The sequence below is a fragment of the Aquila chrysaetos genome, chromosome 8 (assembly GCF_900496995.4).
Source record: "Aquila chrysaetos chrysaetos chromosome 8, bAquChr1.4, whole genome shotgun sequence".
NCBI classification, from domain to species: Eukaryota; Metazoa; Chordata; class Aves; order Accipitriformes; family Accipitridae; genus Aquila; species Aquila chrysaetos.
Window position 1 is genome coordinate 17,915,340 of NC_044011.1, and position 20,801 is coordinate 17,936,140.

Here is a 20,801-nt window from a genome sequence, read left to right on the forward strand (position 1 = left end):
TGTGACAGGAAGGCAGTACCTGCTTTTCAGTTTGTTTCCATCACGTTCAACAGGGGCAGGGACTGTTATATGCCACCTGGCAAAGCACAGCCATGACTGATGTCCTCAACATTAACGTGAGACAGTAATAACAGATGGTAGTTTGGGTACTTTGAGTTTTGCAGTTTTCTCTTCATATAAATGTAAAGTATAATTCTGCCATATTAACAAATTAGAATTGTGCTTGATTTACCTGTGTAGGAATAGGACTACACTTTCTGCTAGAAATTACAGCAAATTTTCTCTCACCTGAACACATTTGTGTACCTGTGCCTACCTCCTCAATCCATTATGGCTGAACTCCGGAAAAACTAGCACCTGTACAGTCTCAACAGGGAATTGTGATGGAAATCTTGCAATATCAGAGGAAGAAAAAAAAAAAGCGCACTTTTATATGAAGGAACGCTGCTTTTTAATTACTAGTCAACCTAAAACGTGCGTTGTGCCTTTTACCCGAAACGCTTCATACCAGAACACGCGGGACCGCGCTTTCTAGGCACAGCCGAACCACCCCGCGAACCCCGAGGGCAGGGCAGCACCCTGCGCAAGGAGCTGCGCTACCCCACTGGGCCGGCGGGAATCGCCTCAGGCAGGCCGGGGCGGCGCGGGGAGCCCGGGCGGCCGCTCCCCACAGGAAGCGGGAAGGAGCGCAGCCTCTCCCAAGGCAAAGCCGGGCAGCAGCCTCCGCCTGCCAGGCGGGCGGGGAAAGCAATTTCGGCGTTTCAAGGCGTTTCACTTATCGCCGGTCCTCGTCGCCTCACGCAGGGCGGCCGCGCGAAGGCCCGTTGGCGGCCCCGCCGCGCTGCCGGGGGCTCGACGGCGAGCTTCACCTCAGCCACCGCGGCCCGGACGCGCCGCCGAGGGGGTGGGGAGCCGTGCCTTCGGGCGGGGCCGGGCCGGGCGGGGCGGGGGCCCACAGCACCCCGCCGGGCGAGGCAACGCGGCGCGGCCGTTGCGGGCGGCCGCCGCGCCTCCCCTACCCCGCGGGCAGGGCGGTTTGTACCTGTCCCGGAGGAGGAGGAGGAGCCGCCGCAGCCAGGGAGCCAGAGGGACAAAGTTAACTCTGGAAAGTTTACAGGGGACCGTGCGTGGGAAGAGAAAGGCGGAGAGGAAAGGCGAAGGTCGCGAGGCAGCAGCCGTGCCGCGGGGCCGCAGGGGACGGGGAGAAGCGGCAGCCGCAAACTCTCCGCTGCCTTCACCGCTGGGCGCCCCCTCACAGGCACTGGGAGGCCTGCTGAGGTGACCGGCTCCCGGAAAGGGGACACGGCCGTCTTCCTTGTCCGCCTCCCTGGGCGTCCTCGCCGCCGGGGTGAAGCGGGCTGCCAGGATCAGCGACCCTGCGCTCGGAGGAGCTCCCGCCGGGGGTGCGGGGCTGCTGGCGGCCCCCCGAGCGCCGCGCTCCGTGCGCTTGAGGAGGCGGAGGCTCAGGCTCGTTCGCCACCCGCGCTGGGGGTCGCATCCCCCCTTCGCCGGCAGCCCCTGCTCTTTCCTCCCTGCGACCAGCGGCTCCCATGGCTCTGAGCAAAGGGCTGCGGCTGCTCTGGAAGCAGGAGCCGGGGCCGAGCGCCCTGCTGGAGGCGCGCACCCGCCAGGACTGCCTGTTGCTGGAGGCCGGCACAGTGGCGGCGCTCAGTAAGTGCCCCGCGGCGGGCCGGGCCGGGCCGGGCGGCTTCCCGCGCGGTACCTGTGGGGGTGGCTGTGGCCTGGGGAGGTGGCGTGTCTGTGGGTACGCGCCTGGTGCCTCTGTGGTGCCTGCGGGGCTCGTGTGGTGCCTGCGAAGGGGGGCCGGGGTGCGGTGGCAGCGGCCGATGCCCAGGAGGTTTGGGGCACTTTCCCCTGTGGTGTGGAGAGAGGAAGGGGAGAGAGCAGACCTGGGCCCAGTGGGACACTGACCGTCGGGAATGCGTTCACCTCACTTTAAAACCCGGCCTCTATCCGGCATGGCCCTCCAGGCCTGCCCACGTGCTGCCGTTTTGGGGTGACCCCTGGTGCCCTGCCACGCATAGAGGGTTGGCCAGCATCTTTTCCCTGTGTGACCCCAGGCCCGATCCATGTCTGACCGGCTCTTTCTCTTCTCTTGATGCCTTTAGCCTCCTCACCAGCGGTCGGGGTGGAAGAAGCAGGAGAGGCCACCCACCTGCCTGGTGATTGTGGGGTCTCAGCACAGGGCACCTTTGCTGTGCAAGACTTGTACTCTATAGTCTTGTATGGGCCTTACTGACTGCAAAGGAGGGTCCAGCTAAAGGGATGGGGCCTACTACCTCTTGAAGAAGTTTCTGTTCAGCTACATCGGGTGCTAACCACCAGTGTAGACATCCAGTTCACAGCAGAGATTGTTTTGGATGACTGACTTGAGATTCATGCCCCATAAAGAAAACTTGACTTCTTGCTGTGGTGCCATGCCTGCCCTTGTGGTTTGCACTCTATGTAGTTACTTGAGCATCTGGCTCTTGCTGGAGGAGCTCAAGTCTCCCCTGGGGCAGTGGAAGTCGAAAACGTGCTCAAGGTTGTCTCATCTTGTGTTTTCATACTTGCCACCCATGAGTTAATGCAATGCTAATGTTGAGGCAGCCACAGAAAAATGAGGTGACTGAGAATGTAAGGAGCAAAAAGTAATGCAGTGGAACTCGTTGTGCTTGTGCTGTGTTCTTAAATTGTTTTGCGTGTAATATGTGTTCCTGCTATCATGCCACTGTTCGCAGTGTTGTAGGAGTCCGTATTCAAGCAGCTCAAAGGAAAAGGGGAAGACTTAAGCTGTCGTTGTAGTAAGAACTGTATGTTTGTTATGGTTTGTACAATGTCAGTCACAGTGTCAGCTCAGGATCAGGGCCCACTGAGCTGAATCTTCTGTGATATATGGTGGCAAGACATCCAGACTAAAATGCTAAATTTTCAGGTATTGGGGATTTTGTGAATGAAGAAAGCCAAAAAGGTCTTCAGGTGGCAGCTGATTTTTACGAGAATAGTTCTGATAGTGAAAAAATTTTCACCTGTCATGATAAAGGTCTGTTATTGCTACACTGTGGATTTTTTTTTTATTTTATTGTAATTTTATATTGTGTGATACTGTGGGGGTTCAGTTTCTTGTTAAAATCATTGGTAATAGTGGACATTAACGTGTTACATTTTTCTAGGTTTTTTTGTATCAGTTTTCAATGAACTGACAAAGTGAAAAGTCTGGTAGTACTGAGCAGCATTTTACTCGCTTTCTCTGATTCAAAAACATGTTGCATTAAAGCTCTTCACTGATATTAGTGGGTTTTGGTTTATATTCTGTTATTTTGATACAAATCTAAAGCAGCTCCACTGCCTAAAGCCAATGTGCATGAATAAAATTGAGAGACCAGTATTCATATAGTGACCCCAAGCCATTTGTATGACCAGTAGTTGGAAAGATTATTTGCAGTCTCACTAATTAAGGGAATCATCAATTTACAATAGATTTTTCTCCCTCGGTGATGCTATCCTCCATTTGAATTGTTATAGCTAAAAATTATTACAGAATTTATATAGTCTTTTAAAACAGAATAAGAATTTTGAAGTAGTGATCTGTATGGTGGCTAGTAAAACCTGTTTGCCATGCCTTTTGAAAGTCCAGTGTTACCTCTTGAGATAACTGTAATCATGCATGTGTTGGCATCCAGCCCATTCCATGTTAATAGCTTTGTCATTTTATTTCATTTGTTTTCTCTTTTCCTGCCTGGGTTGGTTCCTGTATCGTAGGAAAAGCTAGTTTATCTAGTTGAGCTAGTTTAGTTCGTTTCTTTTGTTTATGCAGCAAAGGACCAGAAAAGGAGGGAAAACCAGCAGTAGGTATTTTAATGGTAAATTCACAAGAATTGTGAAGAGGAAGCTCCACAGCCAGGGTGGTAACAGAAACAACATTAATTCTGTTTTGTTTGACTGGCCTTTAGGTTGTTATTAACCACAGAACACTTTAGTGGAAGGTTAATGCTTTGTATTATGTGTGGTTTCAGATATACTAGCCCTGGGATTGTGTTAATTTTGTCTTCTCTGTCTAATTTTCCTTTTCTAAAATGAAGTTTTTAAAAAATTGCATGCATGTGGTGATGAGGAGTTATTCAGCTGTGCCTTATGCAAAATTCCACACTAAATGAAAGCAAGTATGTATACCTGGAGCACTTAAGTTGTAGAACAGTTTATGCAGTTTTGCTATAGCAGCCTCCTATCACTAGAGCTGTAGTGAGGAATAATCATGGATGGACAACGAAGGCCTGAGAGCAAATTTTAGTCATTGTTCATTATTCTTTTTCCATAATTACCAATTGTCTCTTTACCCTTGAACAGGCATGACATAAAGTTCAATTGCTTCTATAATACTTTTCTAGTAGAAGAAACTTAAATGTTGAATTTAACCTAGTTCAAGTGGCAGAAGGGCGTGAGAATCATCCTAGAAGAAGTGGCATTACAAAAAAGAAGTCTAAAAAACCACACACTTGTATAAATGCATCGTCTATACAGGCCATAAACCTCTGGCAAACTTGTAATTAAAATACATTCCAAATATGTAAACCAAAAATTTGATAGTGTCTTATGAATGGATGACGTTATACTTTCTTCCTCTCTCAGTATGTTATAAAGAATGTGATGACAATTTTAGTTGTAAATTGGTTATATTTCAGAATTTCCTTATTTACTTATTTAATACTTTTAACTTGAAAATTATTTACACATTTGATATTGGTAGTGAGAAAGTATGTGGAGATCTCTAATTGTCTGAGATGTCAGCAATTTATAAAATGAGCATAGTTGGGCTGTAATGGAAACCTAACCTAAGAACCTTTTGGAAGAATTGAGGAATCAAAAATCACAGCAGGCAACCTAGCTACATAGCCCCAAATGCCTTAACTTAATCTGTATGGGAACAATTTTCTGTTCTATCATAAATTAAATAGTATTTTTGAACATGGGAGTTTTTCTTCCTCTTCTCATGATGTCACTATAGGGTGGAGGGTAAAACTCACTGTTTTGAATTCAAACAGCACATTTTGCAAGAGGCTTTTTTTGCCACTGGCAACCCTGAAGCTTCAGTCCTCTCCAGAAGGATGGGTGACAGTTTGAAACAATTCTTCCAGGAATTCTCTGAACTAGAACATCAATAATTAGATTCTATGGAAGAAACTTAGAGTTATCAAGGACGAAGAAAAATTGTCATTGATTTAGAAGTTTCTGTTTATACAAGAGGGAGTGTAGATACAAATGCTGTTCCTACTTTTAACACATTACAGTTTTGATGCTTTATAGATGAAGTGAACTGCACAAGGCAGTTCTGAACTGCTGTCAAGGCAGTCACTGAACTAAACTAAGGCTATAGTGCTGAAAATATAGTTATTTAACTTTATTATAGCAGGTAATCTCAGTGAAATGATGTCAACAGGAGTGCTCTGCTATTGAAATTCAGCATAAAAATATGGGTTTTGCAAGGTCAGAGCCAAAGGGTGCACAGAATTTTTTTTTTTTTTTGTAAACACTTTGAATCTGCAATTGCTTTTATTAAAGGATGTTACAACACCTGTTACAGCGGATCCTAAATTACCATGGTGTTTTGAAAATACTGAAATTCAAAGCTGATACAGTGCATGTTTTTGCAAATATGGCAGAAGTTTTTCCTCCAGACTTGCATCCACAGATCTGGGAAGTAAGCCTTTACTAGCGACAAACTTATATAGAGTTAAGTAAGGTGTGTGTGCACTCCTCAGAGCAGCTCAGTGTCTCCTCTACGGCTTCAGTTGTAGGTATGTGTGTGGTTCTCTGATGCAGCTGAGTGAAATCAGGGTATAGCCTTGCAGAGAGAGGGATGCAAAACCAGAAAGTGACAATTATTTACCTACATATCTTTTTTTGTACAGAATGCAGTTTCTGTGCTATATGTACATTCACTTTTTACAATTAGCTTTAGTTTTGTATTTAGGTGGATAAATATGCCGCTGAGTAGGGTATGGAAATCAAACACCAATACTTCTGTAAACATATTGTGAATGTATTTCTGAGCACATACGCTATCCAAAACAATGAGCCCTACAGCATGACTTTTTTTACTCTTATGCCAGGATGTTTATATAGCTAATCTCCGTATTCCCTCTGTATTCCTAAACCTTCTTGTTTAAATTAATAAAAAAATCAAATAATCCAATTACAAATTTTTATGAAGTTTTCTGTAGTTTAGTGGTGTTTGAACTTTTTTCATTTGTGGATTCCTACAAAACTTGTAGTGGAAGTAATCTACATAGCAGAAGCCTTGCTTTTCTTGGTTACGCTGGCAATGGGCACTTGCAAACTATGGTTTCTCAGGCTGAAATTCACTGTTATAGGTTATAGGAACAAGTGTGCATTAGAGATCCTTTGCTGCTGTTGAAATGGAAATTGAGTACATAGAAGAGGGAAGGTGTATTGGTATAAATGTACAGTGTAGATTACAAGACTTTTTACGTATGCCAGGGAACTGTTAGTGGTTGTGAGGTATAAATTCTGCTTGGTGGTTTATGTCTGTAGTGACTACAAGTTTCTATGTTAATGTGTAATGTATGACGGGAACCACATAAAGATAATGGTCAAGCTCCAGAGAAATGACTTAGGGACTTCTCTTTAATCTTTATGTTCTTGACTGCCTGCAGACCACAGTGCTGGCCAGTAGAAACCTGGTGGGTTTATGAGTCCATTCTTCTTTGGTTGCAAATGAAAATATTCATATATATACATGGAGCTATGAAAGCATAATCCCTCCCTAGAAACAGAATGTTTTCAGTCTAATACAGGAAGCCATCTTTCCAAAATGCCACTATCTTGATTTGTTTGTTGTGTTTTCAACCAGAAATACCACTTTCTAGAAAAATATATTGCTTAATGTTTTGAATTTCCACACTCTTAACTCTAACTCTGACCACAGACCTGTTGCCAACACTGTATTTCTTGACCTATATGGTATTTCAGAATACAGTATGACTTGCATAATGCCTGTGTAGCTCGGATTGAATGTGAACAGGAAGATTTCAGTGATGAAAGATAATGAAAATAAATGAAAATGCAACAAAGTGCTTTAGACCTCTCTGAGGATGACAGAAATCAGAATTTGGAGGCAAGTTAATTATCTAAACTCATATAATACCAGACATTAGGCATATTTCTAGGTAACATGCTGATGGCAGTGTATATATATACATATTTTTCTCACCTGTTTTTCGTTCTTTTGTGTATGAAATGTCTGTTTGATATAGATTTGCTCTTTCTGGGGATAATTCACACCTCTTTTCCCAAAATGCTAAATGACAGAAATAAATTAAACAAGCTACTGAGACCCCATCATATCAAACCTATGTTTCTATAAGGACTTAGAAATGCTTCAGAATATACATGTATAGTGGTACCTACAGCTAAGCAGGTATCTAAATATTTCCAGAATCAGGCTTAAGGAAGAGGGGAGAGCCAGAATCTATAACCTGGTCCCAGACTCTTTTCTTCAAGAGCTCTTGAATGTTCAAATTTGAACTATGGTACCTTTCTGCCCTCTCCCTCCGGTCACTGACCTTTCTGGGCACCATATGTTTGAGGGATATGTTGGTTCCTGCTGAAGTCTGGGGGATTGGCCCTAAGGAAGGGTTGAATAAAGGAAACTGCGTACGTCTGGCCAGTTCCTGCTAGCTGTTAAATCGAATTTGCAGCTTTTACAAGCAGGAAATCACGCTTGGATAGGCCATGTGGTGTATGTACTTACAGGTCTTTTCATGGTGTTTTCCTTTGCTTCTGAAATATTTTATACATGGAAAAAGATCACTTTTAGTTGAGTCTATTGTAGCTTAGTTTCACTGAATTATTGTGTGCCTCTTGTTTTGCAAGGGTTAAAATTTTGAGCTAACATGCCAACCTTATATATAATTTACATCAGGAGCTTTTACATAATTGATATTAAGAAAAGTGCTTGGGGAATGCAGAGAGTGTGCAGGTATGTAAAGCTGTTATGAACACAACACAGTTGTGGTAATTATTAGAGGGGTGGATACTCAATTATATGCTTAGTAGAAGGAAAGATTACTAAAAATATTAATGGAAAGCTTTAGTGGAGTGTGGGAATTACTATGTGTACTTTTTAGTACTGTAGCTATTATTAAGTAGTAAACAAATGCACTATGTATTTGCAAACTTGACTTGTTCCCTAAGTAGAAAACTTTTTTGTGAGTTTCATCAACTTCTGTAGCAGTATTGTGCATTAACTATATATGTATGTTTGTATGTATGTCGAGCTGTCTGGCTTGAAAAAGGAAGGATTTTACATGTAAGCAGAGTGTAGTTAAACATCCAGTCCTTGTCCTAGGTTTTCAAGCAGACCACTCTCGCTGCCTCTGCATTTCAGAGTTTTTATGAAAGCCGTTGCAGAATAAAAACCCTGACTTTAGAACATTTAACAGAGAAATGTGGAAATCATTTTCATGTTACTGATTAGAAAAGTGCCATGTCTTTGGACGCATCTAGCTGTCAACTGTTGTTGCTAAAACAGTGTTTTCCATATTGTTAAAACTTGTCAGATATGGTTTATGTTTTTCCTGTTCGTCAACAATCCTTCAGAGTTTCGTAGTAATTTTTCCCTCTAACTGTCTTCTTCATCCAGCAAAGGCAGTAGCACATCAGTTAGTCTTGTTCTCTGTCTAGTCACTCTCTTTCTGATTCTGGCTCTTGTGTCCTAGCACTGTTTGCGAATACTCTGGGAGATGTTTCAGATCAGGTTTTGACAGTTATTTGAGATTTCAATATGAAATTTTAAAGATTTATAAAGATTTCTTTTTAATAATAAGATATGAACTTTTCTCAAGCCCTCTGCAATAATGTCATTGTAAAGTCATACGTTAGTCATCCTTTCTATGGATTGCTTTTTATAATGGTTGTTGGAGATTCCTCCTCCTTATGCCTCACCCCCTCTAAAAAAATTGGCTGGGGTGTGTTAGAAACCACCTAGGACCTCCCAGTGCTGGAGGGGTGACGCCTGTATCCTCACTTGCACACTGGCAAGGCATGGAGTGAGACCACGCCGTGGTGGCTGGAGGCTGTGAGGGATGAAGGAGTCATCCCCACAGTCACGAGGGCCCTTATGGAGGGGGTGCAGTGTGTGGGAGCTGCTGCCTGACCACCGCTGCCTGAGGCCCCTGCCCTGGCCCCCACAAAATGGCAGCAGTCACAGTGCATCTCAGGAGTTTCTGCAACACTGAGGAGTATAATGAGAGAGCAGTCTTCAAATTCCATCAGTATGTGTAACAAATGGATTTTTTTTTTTTTTTTTTTTTTTTTTTTTTTTTTGGCCACACAGTTTTGGTCTGTATGCACTAAAATATTCTGGCCTCTCCATTTGCATGACCCACAGGCGTAGCTGTGTCTTTGGCATGTTCCTTCACTCTTGGACTATCCACAGGTGAGGTCTTAGAGCATGCTCTATCTTTCGAGAGTGCATGGAAACGTCAAGGAAAGAGCACTTTGTCACTTTTTTGGTTTCCGAGTCTAAATTGCTTCAGGGAGCAAAACGAACCCTGTGATAAATAACAGAATCTGCCATGTGATAGAAGTTATTGGCAAGTTGTTAGCCAGTCAAAAAGAGTGGCAATGCAGCCCAGAGTCCTCCTGGAGCTTTGTGTTCAGAGTCTGCTTCTCCCTTCCAGGCAGCTCTGCTGGTACCGATGCCCTGACTGATGCTACTGTGCAGGCAAATGTTCTGTCAAATGGCCTGCCCAGAGTGACGGGGTATTTCTGTACCATTACTGGCAAAACACAGCTATTTGTCTGTGTGTTTGGAAAAGTCCCGTGCCAGGAGCTGATGTGCATGTGATGCCGCTGGCTTGACCTGGGAAACTTCAGTGGCTTCTGTATGTGCCAGTGTCAGGTGTTTCTTGCTGTTAGTGGCATGAGTTCTGTGTTGTTTATTTCCACACTGAAATAAATTCCTTTCTTTTGGATCATACTCTTACCAGACACTTTAACAGCCAGCTTCCCAACCCGTAATTCTGTTTTGAAGAGTATCACCATGCTTTCAAGGTGTCTTTTAAATGCTTTCAGGGAGTGCCTAGCCTGCAAGTTTCTGAGCACCTGCATCAGTCTGACATCTAAATCTCTTGCTGTTTCTGTCATTCTCTATTTCTTCCTAAAGGTGGAATATTTGGAGCGAGAATTTTGTTTATGGTTTTTCCTTTTTATTTTAAAGGGAACAAGGATAAGCTTTTAAGGCAGAGAACAGAATTAAGAAAAAAGTCAGTATGTTGTTGCTGTTCTTTTCTACTTAGTGAAGATGCCATGGAAAGTGAAACATCACTTTTTTAACCTCTCTTTTTTTAAATACATAAGGAAGGCTTCACAGGGAGACTTTTTAAAAAAGCGTAACATTTTTATAGTCTATCTAAACTGTTTTTGCTGAAGTTTTTTTGAAGTGCCAGAGAACTGAGCTTCCAGAGTCTCAGCTCTGAAGAGGTGCTGTTACTGCATATTTATATTGTTACTGTCCAGAGGTTTAGTTACCCAATAAAAATCCATCTATCCTCTTTCTGTTGCTTATGTCCTGTTTCACTGGTGTGTGTGGCATCAACATTTTACTAGTTTCTCCTGGTTCACTCAGTGTTTCTAAGAAAGCAGAACAGATAAGTTGTGAAAGTCTGATAGCAAAAATTAAATCAAGAAAAAATTAACAAGCCTTCCTTATTTGTCATGGGTGCAAAAATTGAGACAAATGTATTTTGATTTCCTTTGGGGGTTGCCTCTGCTAAGGAATTTTGTGAGTGGAATTGTCCTTCCTTTCACTTCAAAATGTCAGTGATATGTGGGGTATTTATTTGTTTACCGTGCTTCTCATGGAGCTACTTGCCTCTTGAGGTTTATAAAGAGAAGTCTGTTTCATTCTTTTCTGTTCTATCATACCTTGCAGGCAGCTCTCTTTGTCCTTTATATGCCCGGAGGTTTCAGATTTTTTTAACTGCTGAAGTTTATTAGAAGCGTAAGATTGTAAAGTATTAGCTAACCTCTAAAAGTACCACGTTGCTGTTTATCTGTGGTTCGAGAAGTAAATGGACATTTGAGGGTGAAAGCCTGTTTTCCCCATTCATCAGGCCAACCTTACTCCTCATTGGGAAATTTATACAAAACACAGACTTACTCATTCAGGAAGTACTTTGGTTTTACTTTAAAGTAGCCAGTAACAAGTTTGGGCCATGTTCTGGCTTAATATCTAAATGTTCAGTTTGTGCCCATTGAAGTCAGTTCTTGCAGAAATGTACAAATCTAACATCAGCATCTGACCCTTTATTTTTAATCAGCTAATTCTTACTTCACTAAAATATAAGTTTAATTCCTCTTGAAATCAACATCTGATGTGTCTACATCAAATTGTGTTATCTTGCATAAAAAAATTACAATTCTGTCTGAAATGAGACTGTGAGAATCTGGAAGCAGAAACCATCTCTTTTTTGCACATCAAGAAAAGGTATAATATATTTTAGCTTATAGCCAGACGAATTATTATTTTTGTTCTTACTTTAGAAAGGTGTGAAGTTTACATGTGCCTGTATATTCCTTTACTTATTCTGAAACTGGTGTGGCATCTGTACCGTAGAATAAGAACATTACTAGCAATCACGTTGTTTGGAAAGGTAGTGAGTGCCCTTCTTTCTTCTAGGGTGGTGTGTGGAGAGGCTATGCGTTTCTGTGCCATTACTTTTTTATCACTGTGTTCTTACAGCATTTTAACCATACCTTTGTACTGTAGTTTTGTTTACTGAGAAAAATCAACTGGGAAGCATTGGTGTAGGCAATAGCAATCTGAAAATTTTATAAAGACTGGAAAACTAAGGTTTGCTGCCTTTTGTTTTGTTTCTCAGCTCCAGAAGAAAAAGATGCAATTAAAGGGCAATATGAAAAACTCATGGATGCTTATGGCTGCTTAGGAGAGCTTCAGCTTAAATGGGGTAAGTGACCATCTGTATCACTGAGATTATAAAATGCTCAGACAATGCTAAAAGACAACACGTGACTAAAGCTGTCCAGTTCCTTAACTTGTGAAAGCTAATTGCACCTTGTTATGTACAGTCTGGAAAAGATCTATTTCTTTTTCTGTTCTGTGTCAAAAGCATATCACTAAAGGATAGTCTAAGAATTTCAGATTTTTTATCGCTTTTGTTTTCTCTAACATTCTCTGCTGCCTGAAGATAATTGCCATTTTTTCCCCTATTATGTTTGTCCAAGGCAAGTTATGATTTCTTGCTTTGTTTTGAAGGATCACGTTTAAACACTGATTAATCATGGTCATCTGAGACTGCAGTACTACAGATTGCCAGTCCTTGCTATAATGCCCAATTGCCTTTAATTGGGTAATTCACATGGATAAGGATTTGCATAAAGAGGCCTTTAACTTCAGCTAGTATAGTAAGGAATATTTATCATCATTGCTGTAAATTTCTGTACAGTTTGGGAATCTTGATTTAGCAAAGGACTTGCTATTACACTGCCTACAGGAATGTTAATGGAAATAGCATGTTTTAGGAAGAGAACTGCAGTCGTTGATTTGAAGGTAATAGTACCTTACACAGCAGACTTCAAATTCACTGATGAAAAAGATGCATTAAAACAAAAAGCACTATATGCCTTGTTCCCATGGTCTTCTTACAGTAAGCCTTAATTTTGACCTGGAGGAATGACAGGACTGTTTTCCATATAGCTTGATGCTTGGTCAAGGAATCTGCCAAAGGCAGTGGTGGTGTGAGCACTGGTGTATTTAGACCAGTAGATATAAGCATATCTTTTTATAGCTTGCTTACCACTTCATGGCTTGAGTAATATGACTTGAGATTGATCTGAAGAGGCAACTGCAATCTGAAAGATTTCTGTGTCATAATTGAAAACTGTAGGCACATCCAGTCTTTTAAAATTAATGTGGGCTTTTTGTTTGTTTTGTTTCCTGTGGAGTTAATCAGGCATTTCTATGGAGATTAATATCAGTTTGTTAGTGTAATTAAAAAGGGAAGGCTTGTGATTAGTTTTTCTTGGTACTTGGACCTGTTTTTCTTCATAGGAGTCTAATGAATCCTGCTGTAATGGTAAAGGAATGTAGCTATTGAATTCAAGCTCTTCAAGCTACAGATGAGGGTAATTTCTTGTATGTGGTGGGAACTAAATATATCCAGTTTTAGTCTTCATATTAAAAGGTGAATGATTTCAAATGGGGTGTGAAATATTCTCAGCCTTATTTTTTCTCTTTTATCCTTTTATTTCTGTGTTTCCCATGTTCTTATTTCTTTTTGAACAACACCTACTTAACTTTGGTGCCCTTGAAGTGTGAGGTTTTTCCTCTGAGCTTTGTCACTGCACCTCTGTCTTGTTCTAGCATTAAATTACAAGTCCTGGTACAGGACTTCCTTTGGAAGGGATTGTTAAAAATTTTATTGGTAATTGGATAAAAAAGTTAACTACTGGAGGCAAACTTCTGATTGTGATTGAGTGAAAAGTCAGGGGGCTCATGCTGTAATGGTAAGCAAAGGTAAACAAACATTTTCTGCTGCTGAACATCTTTAAAAAAGCAAAGATGATTGCATGTCTGCTATCTCACCATTCAAGATGTAGCCCAGATTTTTTTCACAGTCTCAGGTATCTCTTCCATCCTGCATAGAAGCAAGTTCCATCACTTTAGCTGTTGCTTATGTTAAAGATTAACAGTAGAAAGGAATGCAATGTAATTTTTATCTTTTTTTTTATAATGTATTTTAGCAGCTGCAAACAAGAGCATAATTGACCGACTCTTCACTGAGCATCAATGATCACATGGGCTTTTTTCAGGAGTATCAGTATTTTTTTCTTACTGCTGGAAACCTGCAGACCATAAGTACTAAATTAACTGAAAATATTTGTGAAAGTACATTCCACTGGGATATTAAAAGAGTATATTTGTAGAGCAGAAGGGGAGACCTTTTTTCAAGACATGAAAGATGTCTCTGAGCACTTTAATTAATGTAAATATCGCTAGTTAGCGATCCAAATAAATCACATTGTATGCCTGCCAAAGTAGATTGTGCTTTTCACAAGAAAGTAGATGAAGTATGTGAAACTGACTCACAAAGTTAATGTTTCCCACCAGTAATAACATTCACTTTTATGTACTTACATCTGTTAACATGAATCACTAAATTCTGCTGCTTTCTTTTGTGAGATGGATGGCAGCAGAATTAATTGTACAGTGTTTCTGAGCTGTATCTCAGCTAAGATTTTTCTGCCAAAGAAGATGTAGCAGTGGCAAATACATCTCAAGCAAAGTGTTAAAAGAGCTGGCTTTGCAGTGTTTGGTTTAGACATTGTGATGTCAGGAAGGGGTGCATATATAAGGTAGTATTTCAGCACTATCACCACATAGGTTGTTTAGTTTAATACAGCTGCTGTATTTGGGGAGGCATTCGGAATTCATTTGACTGTGTATATACTCTTGCTCTTGCACATATACAATGTGTAATTGAAAGGAAGAAGTTTCAAAAGCAAAAAGGACAACTAAGTACCTGTTTTCTACTCCTTTTGAATATTTCATAATAATGTAGTTGTATTTAGAAGAGGGAGAAAGAGTAACTTTGATACAAAAACTGTAGTTTGGAAAATCTTGGTTCTTTTCATAATTCTGCTTCTGAGATTTCCTCAGAGATTTTCAGCTAGATGGTTAGAATCTGCTCCTCTGCTGTGTTCTGTTGCTAATTTTGAAGGCAGGCAAGAGGCAAAAAAACCTTGCAAATTGTTTTTCAGTGGACTATACAGTGAAGTGGAGGTATGTGTGAAGTGGCTTTGGAACAGGCTGAGGGAACATAAGGCAATGGCATGGCTGTGTTGGAATGGAGAAAGAGCAAAAGCTGGAGCAAACTCATTTTTAAAAGGAAAAGGCAGTCTTGAGTGAAATATTTACAATTAAGAAGGACAAAATAAGAATTGCATATTGCCTCCTTTTCACTGCAGCTCATAATAGGCAACACTGAAGTCATCCCATAAACTGCAGGGGAAACAATTGCCTTGATTCATGTAGACAGGTTAAATACAGAAACTGCAGCTTATTATTGTGGAGTGTGACGTACCAGAACTGCGTTTCCTGTTCAACTTGGATTAAGGCAGTTGGTTTCACAAGAGCTTTTGAAAAAATGGATGGAAGTTATTTTTGTCTTGTTTCTATGCCAAATACTCTCCATCCTCTGCCTCCATTGTGCAACCTGATAAAAGGGCATTCAGCACATATCGCTGTGAACAAAACATTTCTTACATTTCTTCAAAAGTGTTCTTTACAGACAGTTGTGATTTATAGCTGTAATGGGGCAAAAAAAATGATCTTGGTCACAATGCATGAACATTTATACCCATCTATGTGAGACCAAAATTTTGTCCATAAGCTTTGAAAGATTTTTTTTTTTTCCCCTCCCTCTTTAGTACTGTAGGTGGGTCTTGCTTTTTCATGTTACAGATGTGTTGCTGTAGAAAGCATGACCAGTAAGGACCACTTCACTTCTTGCTCTAAAATTATTTCAAAGGTTTTTAAAAAACATTCCAGATTGCATCCCAAGGAAATGAGAGACACTTCTAAAGTTGTGATCTTCAACTGCAGTTCTTATGTTCCTAAATCACTTTCATCTATGTGTAAAGTTTAGAAAGGCTAATATGAAGCAGAATTGTACATTAAACTAATTGTAAAAGTTAAAGAAAAAAAAAAAAGAAAAGATTTTTGTTTTCCAAGGTGGGGGGGCTGGTAAATAGTCTGCAGCTGATGTGGTTGTTGGTACAGTGAAGTGTAAGATCCAGACCTGGAGCCTTAATCACTTCACAGGAAAAAGTTTTCCATTTTTTGGCTTGCTTTTTATTGGCCTTAGTGCTGGCCCCATTCATCATGCACTTTGCAGCTGTCAGCTGAATATAACATGCTTTCTGCTACTCTAGTGCACATGAAATCAAAGAAAAATTACCTTCCATTAATTACTTTTTTTGGTAAGAATTGTTGGCCTCCTGTTTCAAGAAATAAGACTGGAGTTTAGCCTGTCCCCTACTCCAGATATGCAGGGAACTCCTGAGAGCAGGGAGCCTCCGTAGGTAGTACTGGCAGGGCAGCTGACTTTAGGGAATCTTGAGGATGCACTGCCAGCATTTTAAAACTCAGCTTCCTGACTTGTTTGAGCTTACATTTAAGGAGCGACTGGTCATTTCATGGCTTTAGTATTTTTTTTTCCATGTTGCTCTTGATGTTCTGGACAGAAGAAACATAAATACCTTGAATACTGTTTAGCTCCTTTCAAAGGCTGTAACCCCATAATGTGCTTCCTGATGATGCTGCCAGGTGGATTTAACTGGACTATCTGATGTATTTTTGTTGTGATTGGTGTTAGTCTGGTACATCAAGTGCTACATGCATAAAAGTAGTTTCACTGGAAGTGTAAAAGGAGCAGTATTTTTAATATAGTTACAGAATTGGAAATGGTAGTGAGCTGCAGTTTTGTAAAGGTAAGGCTACAGGGATTAATGGATTAGTATTGATTGTTATAAGGGGAAATGCCTTCTAGCTTTAAGGAATGTCTGGGTGTTTCAATTTGATCTATTTCATTAAAGTTGTGATATTTTCACGGTTTTCTCAGCAAAACCAATTTAATTTAAAAAAATCCTCTCTTGTGCCATGGCCTCACAAATCCACCTACCATAGGAAATTCCATGTTGTGTTGATAGCAGGATTTTTTTTCTGTTTGGTTTGTTTGATTTAGCTTTTTGTTGTGTTTTTTTTTTTTTTTTTTTTTGGGGGGTGGGTGGGTGTAGTAAACCAGGAATGCAACTTCTTGCATTCTTTTGTGAGATTTGCTTGATAATAAAAATGAATTGTTTAGGAACTAAAAGAATTTTTCAGTAAATTCTTGTCAGCTAAAAATGTTATTTTCCTTGCAATGAATGAACAATTACCAAATAACTTAGTATTGGCAGTTTTTACAAATGGAGAAAGTTGATTTTAATTTTGCTTTTAATAAAAATTACTTGTTCCAGTAGCAGCATCCATCCTAACTGAAGAGATTTAAGCAATTTCTACCCTTAAATTTAAGTTCATTTAGGTAGGGTTGTGGTTGATACAGCTGTTTTCATGTTAAGTATCTATTTTCAACAGGAACGATTATAGCTTATTGACATTTACATACCAGAAAAGAAACCACATTGACTTTTTAAAGTTTAAATTTAGAAGTAAATGGACTGAGTTTTTGCTTTAATATATCCATAATAATAATCAGACTTTCAGTGACTGGCAAATAAGTAGAAGCATTTTTCCTGCGGCTGGTAATGTTAGGTTTCTGCCATATGAGGTACTATTTGGATATGTAATGCTTTTGTTTTGTTCTTTGGAATAGCATTTTCAATCTGACAAAATGTCTAAGTGAAAGCATGAGTGGAGGTAGTGCAGTTATCACTTCCATCACAAACTTGTCCAATGTAGTTATCAATATATTTAAAAACATTGGCAGTCTGGGTTGAAGGGAAACAGTGTGAGAAAAGAGGTTTGGGATTGAAAGAAGAGATTCCCAGACATAAACTGATGTTGCTGGCAAAGAAGGGGAGATGGGGAAAGCTTTGTTTTACTGTGTTTAGCTGTATAGCTTAGTGGTGGGTAATTTCTTAGACCTTAATGGAGGCATGATTAAAAGATGAATAGCAGAGTAGTGTATTGGTAGCGTTAATTTTGCTGTGTGAGGTTCCAAAAGGGTAAAAGGCTGACAGGAGCCTTACCTCTGTTCAGGACCCCGTGACTACACCTGTGCTGTGAATAAAAATGGGGCAGGGCACAGGCCTGAGAGCTGTCATTAGGATATTGTGATTAGCTTGCTCCCTGTGACAAGACTGGTATGCGCATCGGGCAAGGATCTTCCTTCTGCAGACAGTATAGTGATAGCCCAGGGCTGATTCCCAGGGACACTGTCCATGGGATGAAGGTGATATCAGGGGACAGGGCTTGGGACTTTTTTCCAAGGCACAGAGTCAGAGAGATTTGTGTTAAGTTGGGGCTGTGGTGTTGTGGGATTTCTGCATTCTGGCTGTTCTGTAGCTTATCCTGTGTGATTTAAGCAAATCAGAGAGGTTAGAGTTGATCTGAAGACCACCTCAGCTCACAGAGCAGTCTAGGAGGACAAAGCAGCAAAGCAGGCTAGCTTTATTGTAGCTTAAATCTATTTATCTTCTTAGTTTTTCTCCAATTTTGTGGGCTGTAAGTGTGAACTTTGCCAGACTGCCTTTGTTCAAAGGTGTCATGAAAAGTTCATGAAGGCTGCTCCGTAATTTGGAGTACTGTAAAGAGACTTATTCTCTGTGTATAGAATCATAGAATGGTTTGGGTCAGAAGGGACCTTTAAAGATCATCTAGTTCCAACCCCAGTGCCATGGGCAGGGACAACTTTCACTAGATCAGGTTGCTCAAAGCCCCATCCAACCTGGCCTTGAACACTTCCAGGGATGGGGTATCTGCAGCTTCTCTGGGCAACCTCTTCCAGTGTCTCACCACTCTCATTTTAAAAAATTTCTTGTATCCAATCTAAACCTACCTTCTTTCAGTTTAAAACCATTGCCCCTTGTCCTGTCACTACAGGGCCTGGTAAAAAGTCTCTCTCCATCTTTCTTATAAGCCCACTTTATATACTGAAAGGTTGCAGTAAGCTCTCCTATCTCTTCTCCAGGCTAAACAACCCCAACTCTCTCCTGTGGGGTTACTGCACAGTGGCAGGAAAGGGTTTTACAGCTTCAGAAAGCCATCAGTCTCTTGATGCTTCAGGGACAATGCAGTAGCTTCTTAGCTGTGATTACTATTACAGTAGCTCATTAGCTAGTGATTTGGGGGAGTAGAGATGCTGGACCTCTGCATGTGTAGATGTGTCTCCCATTTTGGGAGGGAGTAGAGGAGGTAGCAAAAAGAGTCTAGAGTCTCTGCTGAAGGATAGCAAGTTTCTAGGTAAGGCAAAACTGTCTAGTATTGATTGGCTTTTCTGTCATGCTTTATTCCTACTTGTTGCCTTCTTAAACTATAGAATTGCTTTGTTTAGATCCAGTTATTTTCCACTGGTTACAAGGTCCTCAAAGGACAGAACCACAGATAACAAGCCCACTATTATTAAATTTTTGTTCTTTTTGGCTATTTTAATGTTGACTTTCTCATTTGATCTCTTCTGAACCCTCTAGGAAATTTTAAGGTCATTGAAGCCAATGAAAGCACTTGTATTCTTTGTCTCGGCATCGCAGCCAGACAGCTCTCCGAGTCTGTCACTACTGGTTTTCTGTCCCTGAAGCTGACTGATAGTAAGGCATATTAACAGTGTTTCTATACATTGCTTCCAAATTCTCATGAGTGAATTTTACTTTGAGCTGATCAGTTTTGCATGGTTTCACCAAAGTTGCAGAAGCTGTTATCCTGAGAGACAGCTAAGACCTTCTGGAGGGTGCAAGACAGTATTTAGTCAGGTATGAACTGCCATGGTGATAACTGATGTATCTCCTACTCTTAATCCTTTATAATTATGCACAGTCCTGTGCAAAGGAGGAATAACATGTCAGGTTTTATGTATTTCTAATCCTCCACTATGGTGTCATCTAGAAAAGTACAGAAGATGTACTTATTTAAAACACTCCAGAAGGAGAACACAGCATACCCTTGTTACAGAAAGAAATGTGGTGAACAGAGCTTTTTAGTAAATACCACCTACACTGGCCTTTATGCAAAACTGGAGTCAGCAGAACAGAATGAATAAGATCTAATCCCCCACCTTGTCCGGCCATTCCAGTCCCATGTGCCTACACAAATATTCTGGCCCTGCTGAAAACTACCCCTAACTCAAGTTTCTGTAGCCAGCCTGTGATCTGGAAGCAAGGACACCCCTGCTGGTGTTTCAGAAAAAAACTAGTTGTTGTGTGAGTTGGTCTGCATTTTTGCACAGTGGGCCACTGTGGAGGGTTGAAGAGCAATTCTACAAAGTGTTCCCTTTTGCTGTCTGAAGCCATGCTGTCTCAGATCGTCACTGTACCCTTAGCTAATTAGCTGGTCTTGGCAGGTCAGCTGTTGTTTCTGCCATGCTAGAGCAATAAATGTTGGCTCATTTCCACCTTTTTTTACTAACTGGAGTGAATATGATGACATTGTCTCCATTAGAGGCCAATTTAAGTGAATCAAACAGTTTCTTCCTAGCAAAAGCAGTGTTTTCAGAACAATTGTTCTACTGTTTCTTAATTAGTTTATCATTTCAGAGAGAATGAGCAGAGGCTGAAATCCTGCTGTGTACGCAAGATCTGATTACAGTGGTGTTCTCAAGCTTCAAAATTTATCTTTTAGTTTTGGGGCCCTGAAGTTCAGCTGCTTCATGATTTCACACTTTGCTTCACAGCCATGAGAGCTGGAATTCTTTTAGTGATAATTGAGGTTGTCATCTAATCATGTACACTCTTTTGTGACATGAAAAGCAAAATCTCAAGAATTGGTAATACTGAAAGTTTCTGAATGGCTGACCACACCCAGCTTCAGCTGAAGCCAGTAAGAAATCTCAGTGCTTCATAACTTTAAAATTCAGAATTCAGCTGAAAAATCCATGGTGAGAAATACACTTTATCTCATAAAAGACTAGTCTTTTACCTTTCCCTTCAATCAAATCCAATGAAAGCTGTATGTTCTTTAGAGTGGTGAAATTTGATTTTTCAGTAGTGTCCCAACACCAAGCTCATTGCACTTGATAAAGTAAGTGGGAAAAACACACTCTAAT

General features: G+C 40.8%; 1 protein-coding gene across 2 annotated transcripts in view; it reads left to right on the top strand.

The window, feature by feature from the left end:
* Positions 1–1,036: 1,036 nt before the first annotated feature.
* Positions 1,037–20,801, top strand: part of SYNJ2 (synaptojanin 2) — a 70,221-nt gene continuing 50,456 nt past the window's right edge. The window contains exons 1-2 of one of the 2 annotated variants that reach the window (XM_030022847.2): positions 1,037–1,671; positions 11,904–11,990. In XM_030022847.2, the coding sequence (XP_029878707.1) occupies positions 1,551–1,671; positions 11,904–11,990 (208 nt within the window). In that variant the 5' untranslated portion in view covers positions 1,037–1,550. Of the gene's footprint in view, positions 1,672–11,903; positions 11,991–20,801 lie in introns of those variants that run through there. The other variant, XM_030022851.2, reaches the window with a different exon arrangement.